The 11,129-nt window shown below is 44.1% G+C and overlaps 1 protein-coding gene across 1 annotated transcript in view; it reads left to right on the top strand.

The window, feature by feature from the left end:
• The first annotated feature begins 2,058 nt into the window (after positions 1-2,058).
• oprl1 (opiate receptor-like 1) overlaps positions 2,059-11,129 on the top strand; it is a 65,537-nt gene continuing 56,466 nt past the window's right edge. Inside the window, exons 1-2 of the mRNA XM_069141719.1 lie at positions 2,059-2,537; positions 8,278-8,527. Coding sequence (XP_068997820.1) covers positions 8,328-8,527 — 200 coding nt within the window. The 5' untranslated portion in view covers positions 2,059-2,537; positions 8,278-8,327. The remainder of the gene's footprint in view (positions 2,538-8,277; positions 8,528-11,129) is intronic.

Genomic DNA, 11,129 nt, shown 5'->3' with positions numbered 1-11,129 from the left:
ACTGCTTTGGCCCGACATCAAACGGACAGAGTTACAGCCCTGAACACACACACACACACACACACACACACACACACACACACACACACACACACACACACACACACACACACACACACACACACACACACACACACACACACACACACACACAGTAGTTCATTACCACCAATTTGGCTGATAAGTTGACTGGTGTCACAAAAACAGCATCTGAGTTGCAGAAGGAGAATTCCACTTTAAATTCTGCGAGCGTTAATAAAACGACCTGATCCCCGGTTCATTTTCTCCTTTGGTTGTTTTGTTTTCTTCTGTGAATATATGGCGACTTTGAAAACAACTTTGAGTTTTACAGAGAAATATTTTCAGAGTCGGTTTTAGTGGAACTTTGGTTCACGAGTTGCGATGAAAAAGCTTATAAAAACTAAAAATCCTACCTGATTTAAACCCCAGACAAATCGTCCCTTTAAGCACACTTGGAACACTTCAAATCAAATTTACTAGCCAATTTCTTCTTCTTTTCTTTTTAATTATAAAGGTCAGGTTTTCTTAAGGGTTGAAAATACGTCACAATTTCTATAAAAAAAAAAAAACTAAAAAAAAACAACTAAAAAAAGACTTTCTGGCCTTGAGTTGAGAAGAAATGCTGATTTAAAATTTCTTTCATGATTTTCATGTCAAACAACTGAATGTGAAATGTCCAGGCACATCCTCTACTGTTGGCTTTTTGGGAGTTGTGGATACAAACTAAGGGGGAATATTAGGATGTGTAGTTTGAAGGGTACACCTGGAGGATTGTTTACACTCGTGACTGAAGAGTTTGATTTATTTAAGAGTGACTTTAATGTTTCAGATGTTTAATCCAGGAGTGACATGTTAAAATGACCTCGAATTACATCAGTAAACACAGTTAGAATAGTAAATGATTACATACTTTTACTTAAATGAGTATTTTGACGGTCTGGTATTAGTACCGTTACTTAAGTAAAGGACCTTCCGGATACTTCCGCTGCTCGGTGTAATATAAGTTAGCGGGATGTAACTTTGAGAAGATAAAGTTTACTATACTTTATAGTGTGAAGCTTAAAAATCCAAACCTGCACTATCGGTGTGTGTTAATGTCTTTTTGCCAAACATCGGATTTTTTTTTGCCGTCCAGCGTAAAGAGCTCTTTTCTTCTTCTCCATGTTTCTTGCAGCTGAGCTTGTAAAAAAACCACCACTGTAATCATGAACTGATTGCAAGTGCTGCGTCGGTGCAGCTATCAGACGGTGCCATCATCATATTATTTGTTGGTTGTAGATCTGGGCTCTTTTGTGTTGGTTGCAAAATGTTGTTTATTTTGTGCAAATGATGCCTTCAGATCCTCCAACAGTAAAACCACCTTCACTTCCTGTAAAAGGTCTGAATAAGTGCCTGTTTCACACTAAAGCGATACTTTATTAAAGGTCATATATATGTAAGTATTCGGAGCCGTTCAAGCGTGGTTTCCCTTTTTGTGCCGTCTGTGTTCAGACTGGGTCAGAATCATTCTGCCAGTCTCACAATGAGACCACACAAACTGCAGCACTGCTCCCACACTGTTTAATCTCTGTTCTAAAGGCTCTTCATTTATTACATCACAACAATGACATCAGACTTTTTTTTATTTATTTATTTTTTTTTGGGGGGGGGGACTAAGTATGGGAAAATTTCATTGCACAGAAAATCCACTGCAGCTGTTTCCTCGTTAATGGGAAAACATAATGGGATTACAGTCTCACAGGTTGTGGTGCGTTGACGTGTTCCTCGTGCTTCATCATCATCATCCTCATCCTCCTCCTGGGATAGAGAGCAGCGAAAACACAAGACTGGTGCCGTCTGCTGTTGCACAATGTATAGACTTGCAGGGTGCGCGCGCGCGCGCACACACACACACACACACACAGGAGCGCGTGCACAAGCAAATTCAAATTGCGCATACGAGATGGGTTACTGGCGAAAGGATGGAGAGGAGAGGTGTGGGAGGGAGGGGGAGGGGGGAGTAAACCTTCATCGATCTGTCAGAGAGAGAGGGAGAGAGAGGAAGAGGAAGAAAGCGCAGCGCGTGCTGCCTGCATCTTCATCTCAGCCAACCCCTCCTACCCTCCCTCCTCTCCCTCTCTCCCTCCTCCTGCCAGCTGATGCTGACTGGAGGTGAAGCGGGTTTTTTTTCCCTCTCCTCTCCTCTCCTCTCCTCTCCTCTCCTCTCCTCTCCTCTCCTCTCCTCTCCTCTCCTCTTCTCTCCTCTCCTCTCTCCTCTCCTCTCCTCTCTCGGCTCGGCATCCCGGGAAAATCCGGACGGGCTGTTTTTGAGGTTTGGGATTTTTTTTTTGGGAGACACTACATGGCTACTACAACTACTACTACTACTACTACTACTACTACTTGGTGATGGCAGCGGGAGGGAAACTGTCATTTTAGAGTAAACTAAACGAGGCAAAAAGCGCAGACTGCTGCACAGTCGACGCAGAGAACTTCCAGCCTGCGTCCTCGGGGCGGTCCGGATCTGTTAATTGAAGGTAGGACGCTGCCAGCCTCCAAAGCAACAACATCCCCCCCCAGCATGTATCCACACCTACAAAACACGCGTGTAGACGTGTATAGCCTGTTGTGTATGCTGTGTCCCCTTGGACCTCAGCCACGGCGCGCTGCGTGAGAAAAACACGCCTTTTCGTCCGTCTGTAGTTTGTCACCGTGTTTATGTTACGCTTGCCATAACACGCCGTCTGGATATGGATGGTTGCGGCGCGTGCGTGACGTACTTCATTTAAAGTATCTGCGCATTTATGCAGCATCTGTGTGTGCGTGTGTGTGTGTGTGTGCGTGTGTGTGTGTGTGTGTGTGTGCGTGTGCAAGGGCACGTGGCGTATTTCAAGTGTGTCTTCGCACTTGAAACATGCTTTCAGCTCGTGCTGCGTTCACGTGGCAGAGAAAAGGTGCAAGTTTGGTGCATTTTAGGTTGAACCAGATGCTCAGATTGGACCGCAGCGTCGCTGGTGTCTGGTTGTGTGTTGTGTGTTGTGTGCGGCAGTGGGTTTGTTCACGCAGTGTGTCTATGTATGTGTGTATGTGTGACGCTTGTGTTACTAGTTTGAAGAAGATCTGCGGGATAAACAAGAGAAAAATCTTGGTATTTGAAGCATTGCAGCAAAGTCCTCTTCAATCATTTCACAGGATGACACCAAACTCCTGATGGGAGAAATGCAGAAGGTCTATTCGTATTTAAAAGACAACTTAAAATCACAGTTTCTGACTCTCATATGCTGAGTTTCTTTTAACCAAAAGTTAGATCGATATTCAACCAGAAAACTGTAACAGACAGTTTTCATTTGTTAAGAACCTGTATATAGTTCAACTTTCCATGAGTCTGATCAGCTTATTGTTTTTGTGGAAGGATACGTGTTGTCTCAGTGTCCAGACCTCCACAGACGTCCGGTGTTGTCGTCCCCTGCGAGACGAATGCAGTCACGCGGAATCATCTGTGAGTGCTTATTAAAGATGAAAGCATATTTGCAATTAGCACTGTGACTGGACTAAATGGCTCATTACTAATCCCACAGAAACACAATAACTTGGTCACGAAACAAAAGGAATTTGTCGACAGACCCGAAAACGCCGTCAGCTGATGAACAGAACAGTTCTGAGCAGCATGTGTTCTCCACTCATGATTAAAGAACAGGAAGAGTTACCGCACAGCGACTCGGAGGAAGAAATGTGCCTCGGCTCTCGAGTTTGTCGTCTTGATTCGTGGAAGCAGACCTGTTGCTGACGTAGAGCCCGCAGAGGAACCGGTCCAATACCGACATGTGCAACAAGAATGTAACACAATCCAAAAGAGGAGTGTGTGTCAGCATCTCTTCATGAAACCGTAACCCATAAATACCCACGATGCACTGCTGTATGTTTATCTCCTCGCTGCATGCGTGTCTGCAGTCGTAGACCTTTAAAGGGAAGCGAGCTGCTGGTTTAATTTACGAGTAGAAATGATGTTGAATAACCAACCTTGTTCTGTGTATATACGGCCTGTTTGTGTATTTTACATTCATGGGAAATAGAGATGATTATCTACCAGAGCAAACTTGTCTGTTTATAGGGCATGCCCTCTCAACCAATCTTTTTATCTGGACTTGGAGCGGTGTTATTATCTCTGCCAGGTTTGCCTCGTAGTTTATTGCTATTTCAACGAGGAGCAATCATCCTCAGAGGAAAACCATTCATTGAAGTAACAACAGTTGGAGAGTTTGAATTTTGGCGGTTAGACTCCGATGATGAGAAGTCACTTCGTTGAGCGACGTCTCAGATGGATGTAAGAACAGGACAGGACGTCTAGGAGACCAGACGCTGGGGCGGGTGTATGGATTTCAAAACTTGTGTTCATGTCGCACCAAATCTTAACATAAGACATCTCAGGGCACTTAAGGAAGGAACCAAACAAATCCCACAATGAGTGACAGCTGGAAGGAAAAAAAACTCCCTTTTAAAATGAAGAAAAACCTCCGACAGCATGAAGGTGGAATGAAACCATGACGCCAAGTATGAAACGTGTGTAAAAACCTTATTTACAGTGTAACTCTAGAAGAGGCCTTTGGTGTTTCTGCAACCAGAGCGTTGAAGCAGCAAACTACAGCGAGACTCTCGAGCACATGCAGCATCAACATCCCTTTACAACACGTCATATTTTTGACAGTACAAATCAAAAAGTAGCAGATATCAACTGTATTATTGGTGAATAAATGTCTGCAGCTTGTTCTGGGTTCCTCACAGACAAAATGAAAGCAGGATTGTGTGTTTTTATGTAACTGTAAGCTGTTGGACAACCGTGAACAAGCTGGAAGCTTGAAAGTAAGCAGAGACCTGTGGAACTTCCTCCCGACCGAACTGTGAATTTATGAAGTACTGTTTGTACTACGGGTTTCCTCTGAGGAGCCGGCAGGTATCCAGCACCAAGGAGAAAGCTAAGCTCAATCTCAGAGAGTCTAATGCAAGATTTGGAACAATTTAAACCATACTTGAATGGAAACACACACAAAAAACAATGTTCGGAGTACTTTTAGTAGATTTATTATTTTACGTCATTTCAAATCATTTCAAATCTATAAAGTCTCAGTTTGACTCCAGTTGCTGACACTTGTTGACTCTGTCACTGTTTTGGATGATAGAAACAACAGAACATAAATCAGAGAAGACACATTCTTTCATTAAAATAGCGTGAATGCTATCGGAGGTCGGAAACAGTTCCTGCTCCTTAATTTAATCAATGAAATCAACTTGTTGCGTCCTCTTGCACGTGTTCATTATTGTAGTTAACAGCACAGGTGGACGTGATGCTCCGCCACTATTTCTTTCAATTGAGGAAATAAGATGTTCACATTTTTCTTGATTCGGTTGAAATTCACATATTTGAAGTGTTTGAAGATCTGAAGCGTACGTCCTGCTAGAGAGTCAGTAAGAACACATGAAATGGTCAAATTTGTCTTAATAAAGTTACTGTATTACGCTTTTACTAAAAAAACTTAACACTTTCTGTATTATTTCAAATTAGAAGCCCGGTAGCGTTTTATTAGAAAGAAACCCGTCTTAAAAAGGCTTTTATTGTGAAACATTTGCAGGAAGGTGTTGTGACTGAAGTTGGACAATTACAGTTTAGATAAATAATCCAGAAAAAACGTTGAAAATAGCAGAATTCTCTTGTTGAGCGATATAAATATACATGATTGACTCACCAGCGTAGAAACGATCTGTCGGCGCCCCACGTCGTTCAGAGTTTTAGGAAATTTACTTAAAACTTGACATTCAGATGGATGCATAATTCTGACATGAGGTACCATAACTTGCGAACATGGAGACATTGAAAGTGTAAATATTAGCTGCTGTAGTTTATTTGCCTCCATGTGCTGTTGGAAGCAGCAAACAGGAGTCTCATTAGTGCTTCTGTCCTCTCGCGGCGTGGCGGCCTTACATGGACACACACTCCAGCCTCTTACGTTTTAACTGCTTATTCATCAAAAGCTCAGGCAGCCAAACACACACACACACACACACACACACACACACACACACACACACACACACACACACACTGCCGCAGAGACTGAACCTGGAAAAACAAACTCATGTTGCGATGAAGAGTTTGGATGTCGGGAGGAGAGGATGAAGAGCTGTTCACGGAGATGGAGGGAAAATTACAGGGAGGAAGATGAGATACTAGAACGTATATGAAGGCTGGCAGTGAAACAGGAAACTCAGCAGCACAGCACAGTTCCTTTGCTGTTTTGATTTGATGAATATTCATGATTGTGCAGAGAGAGGGGGGGTGATGTATTGCCGCTGCAGCTTGCATGTAGGGGTGTTGCACTGGAAGAAGCCGGTGCTTAAAACAGCTGATGTCTGAACACCTCCTCCGTCGAGCACTCGTTCCGGCCGCTGCTCCCGCTGTTCACGCCATCCTCCCAGTGTTCGCGCCATCCTCCATCTTTCCCTGAGGGATCCCAGATGGAATAATCCCTTCAGCGTGTTCTGGTTGGGTCCCGGGGGGTCGTCTCTAGTGGATGCTCCACCAATACCTCCTCAGTGGGATGAACCACACAAACACGTGCTCGTTGGGTTTACCCAAAAGCACGAAGCTGGCGACACGACAGAAGGAATTGTTTCTGCTGATATTGATCATCTTAGTCTCCAACCACAGTGTTTCCTCCGGACGGATGGACGGACGGGCGGACGGACGGACGGCCCTCGGGAGGGCGGGAAGGGTCGCCGACTCGTCTGAGCTTTATCCGTTATCGTCCTTCCTACTTTCAGTGCGTACATGTGGGGCTGATATTCTGGTCTGGTTTTCAGCAGGTTGAGTCCAGGTTTGTCCAACGATAGTTTAACGTTAGACTTTTATTGCAGTTTATTTTTTTCTTACAGTCACGTAACGAATCGTAGTTGTTATCAACTCTACTAACGTTCCCTTGTGCGCCAATCAGTGACAGAAAAATACACGAGTGACTTTCAGACTGAGCTGAAATCAAACGGGGAGCACAGGAACTAAGTTAGGAAGTAGTCACTGGACGTAACTCAGGTTCTATGAGTACGTTCGTGTTTTGTTTCTTTCAGGGGGTTGCCCTCGACAACGGGACATCCCGCCCTCCCAAGACAACAGGAGGGGAAACACTGATCCACATTGAGGGCCAGAAAGTAGCTCCACCAGCACAGGGAGAGTTTTACCTTCATATGAGAACCGATGCAGAACCAAACCACCTGTCAATCTCCCCAACTCAGGAACAAGAATCTCCGCCTGGCTGATGGACCTGCTCCCGACCCGGAGCGAGCAATCCTCCACGTTACAGCACCAAATCCAGGCGTCAGACTCCGAGCTGTCGACTTTTTATTCCTGCAGTTTCACACTTTTGATGCAAACAGCTTCACAGTCTGATGAAGCCGAACCAGCAGGACGAATGACTAACGTACCGAATGTGAGCACGGCTCCACATCTCTGAATCTGACCGACGCCCACATGTTGGGCTCAACAACTTAAATAAGTCTGCTTCCTAATTCATTACTGTTACAGCCATTAAGAGGTGGGATGAAGAATAGAGTCATCATCGTCACCTCAGAGAGCGCCCTCTAAAGGCAACTGAGGAGTTTACGATGTGAGTCGGCTGAAGGGAGGATGTCTGGGTTGAAAGATGGGTAAAGAAATAACAACTAACAACAGTTAGTTATAGCTGATAATAAGAACAAATATAGAAAAACATATCACCTTTTAAATGTAAAAAAAACTAAACAATGTCTAATTTCTGCTTTTGAAGTACTCGGATAAATAACCAAGTATTCAGCTGCTGTTTTCTCTCTTTTCTCACCATATTAACACCCATAAATATTGATGTGATCTCGCCGCCTCTCTTCTTCCAGTCTTCCTGGAATCTCTCGCTCTTCTCTTCCCGTTGATAAATTCCTCACGTGGCGTGTTCATGGAACACAATGCTCTCCTTCATCACGACTTCCTTCCTTCCTTCCTTCCTTCCTTCCTTCCTTCCTTCCTTCCTTCCTTCCTTCCTCCATCTCTAAAACAAATGGTTGCCGTATTGGTGGAAGTGTGTTTTGTTGTGACCCTAACCACGCCCAGTAGTGATGTCACAGGGAAGTACACCTGTCCGTCCACACGAGGTCAGCAAAACCTCAGATTTTGCAGTGGGTTGAGTTCCTCTTTGGTTCCAGGCTTCACGATGTTTGTTGATCGCCCACGTTTTTAACCACGCTTTCCTCGTCTGTCAGGTGGGTGTAAAACTGCCACCTCCCCTCCCCCCCCCCGACCTCGGTCAGAGATGGAGTACCCAGACGACTTCCTGATCGCCGAGCTGCAGCTCTACAACGAGTCGTTCTTCAGGAACAACTTCAGCAGCGGCTCCAACGAGACAGACGCGTTGCTGCCGACCGGCGTGAAGGTCACCATCGTCGTCGTCTACATGATCGTCTGCGTCATCGGGCTGGTGGGAAACTTCCTGGTCATGTATGTCATCATCAGGTAAGAGGAACTGTTTCCTTAAATCTACACGGTACACTGAAAACAGTTTCCAATATAAATCAACAGGCTTCAGATCCACAGATCAGAGGCTCATCAAGATGACATGATCTCTTTCATCTTTTATTCAAAGAGTTATTATATAACTCTTTAAATGATGGTACAAACAATCAAGTCCAAAAAAAAAAAAAAAATGTCATTGGATGTTTTTTTGGGGGGTTTTCTCTGCAGACTGACTTCTTCTGTCAGGACTTCAGTTTTCCTCTTCGCAATGGAAGACACGTCCATAAATCAATACACAGATTAACAGAACTTTATTCACTGTCAGTTTTTGGTAGTTATTGATCTAATTCAAAAAAATTACAAACGGAAAAACTCCAGCGAGCCTCCGGCCTGCGAGCCTCCGGCCTGCGAGCCTCCGGCCAGCGAGCCTCCGGCCTGCGAGCCTCCGGCCTGCGAGCCTCTGGCCTGCGAGCCTCCAGCTCATCTCTTCTTTTTTACGCTGAACTCAACGGCTCTTCTTTTTTGCTGTACATAACTCTTCATTGCTTGCTGGTATTCACTCTTTAATTTATAGTGTTGATTCAAAATTCTAAAATTAGCCCAAGAGTCATTTTGGAGTTGCAATTGTGAAGCTGTTACTCACTGAAATGAAGTGTGTTTTTCTTATAATTGGAAATTTCACCAGTTTATTTGAATAATAAATCATGTTTGCAGCAGACTCAACGTCAGGAGGTGAACCACGGCTGTGTTTGTGTGCGAGTCTCGATCTTTCTGTGAAATGCCTGGCGGGAAACTGTCTGGTCATGTATGGGTCATGCAAGCCACTGTGTGTGTGTGTGTGTGTGTGTGTGTGTGTGTGTGTGTGTGTGTGTGTGTGTGTGCGCGCACAGTGATTGATTGAAACACACTCATGGATGTGTGTGCAGTCATGGAAGGCCTGGAGGACAGCTGCTGCTGTCTGGTTGTGTATATGACATCAAACTAGTTTACTGTGTGTGTGTGTGTGTGTGTGTGTGTGTGTGTGTGTGTGTGTGTGTGTGTGTGAGAGAGAAAGTTTGTGTTGATGTTAGTGTTACGATCTCGTCTCCATGTTAATCTCCTCTAACCCGTTTGTGGATACGTACTCTCCTTCTTCCACTTGCTCTCACTCTCACATCTTCATGGACTTACTGACAGAAATATGAGTCACACACACACACACACACACACACACACACACACACACACACACACATACACACACACACACACACACACACACACACACACACACTTGAAAACATTCCTTTCTTTCAGTGTTGACATTTGCACCCACACAATCAAACAGAAAACATGGACAAACACAGTAGTGTCGAATCACTTCACCCTTCCACTTGTCAGCTCTCAGCAGGTGGCCTCACTATAGATACCCCCCACCCCCCCCACACACCTCCCCCCTCCTCCCCCCCCACACACACACCTCCCCCTCCTCCCACACACGCCTCCCCCCCTCCCCGACACCTCGGCCTCATCAAAAATGTCAGAAAGCGACGGCCTCCATCTTTTAACTCCGTCAGGTTGGATGTAAGGACGGACAGGTTTCTGCCCTCGTTAGTGATACTGTTACTCACACAGCTACAGGTTTACCAAGGTTTACCAAGGTTTACCAAGGTTTACCAAGGTTTATCAAGGTTTACCAAGGTTTACCAAGGTTTACCAAGGTTTATCAAGGTTTACCAAGGTTTACCAAGGTTTACCAAAGTTTAACAAGGTTTACCAAGGTTTACCAAGGTTTACCAAGGTTTACCAAAGTTTACCAAGGTTTATCAAGGTTTATCAAGGTTTACCAAGGTTTACCAAAGTTTACCAAGGTTTACCAAGGTTTACCAAAGTTTACCAAGGTTTACCAAGGTTTACCAAGGTTTATCAAGGTTTATCAAGGTTGACCAAGGTTTACCAAAGTTTACCAAGGTTTACCAAGGTTTACCAAGGTTTATCAAGGTTTACCAAGGTTTACCAAGGTTTACCAAAGTTTACCAAGGTTTATCAAGGTTTATCAAGGTTTACCAAGGTTTACCAAAGTTTACCAAGGTTTATCAAGGTTTACCAAGGTTTACCAAGGTTTACCAAGGTTTACCAAAGTTTACCAAGGTTTACCAAGGTTTACCAAGGTTTACCAAAGTTTACCAAGGTTTACCAAAGTTTACCAAGGTTTATCAAGGTTTACCAAGGTTTACCAAGGTTTATCAAGGTTTACCAACGTTTACCAAGGTTTACCAAAGTTTAACAAGGTTTACCAAGGTTTACCAAAGTTTACCAAAGTTTACCAAGGTTTACCAAAGTTTACCAAGGTTTACCAATGTTTACCAAGGTTTACCAAGGTTTACCAAAGTTTACCAAGGTTTACCAAGGTTTACCAAGGTTTACCACGGTTTACCAAAGTTTATCAAGGTTAACCAAGGTTTACCAAAGTTTACCAAGGTTTACCAAGGTTTATCAAGGTTTATCAAGGTTTACCAAGGTTTACCAAGGTTTATCAAGGTTTACCACGGTTTACCAAAGTTTATCAAGGTTAACCAAGGTTTACCAAAGTTTACCAAGGTTTACCAAGGTTTATCAAGGT

The sequence above is a fragment of the Embiotoca jacksoni genome, unplaced genomic scaffold, assembly GCF_022577435.1.
Source record: "Embiotoca jacksoni isolate LCO1_2020_lvr unplaced genomic scaffold, fEmbJac1.0.p SCAF_90, whole genome shotgun sequence".
NCBI classification, from domain to species: Eukaryota; Metazoa; Chordata; class Actinopteri; family Embiotocidae; genus Embiotoca; species Embiotoca jacksoni.
Note: the sequence above shows the minus strand (reverse complement) of the source record. Positions and strands in the feature narration are given on the sequence as shown.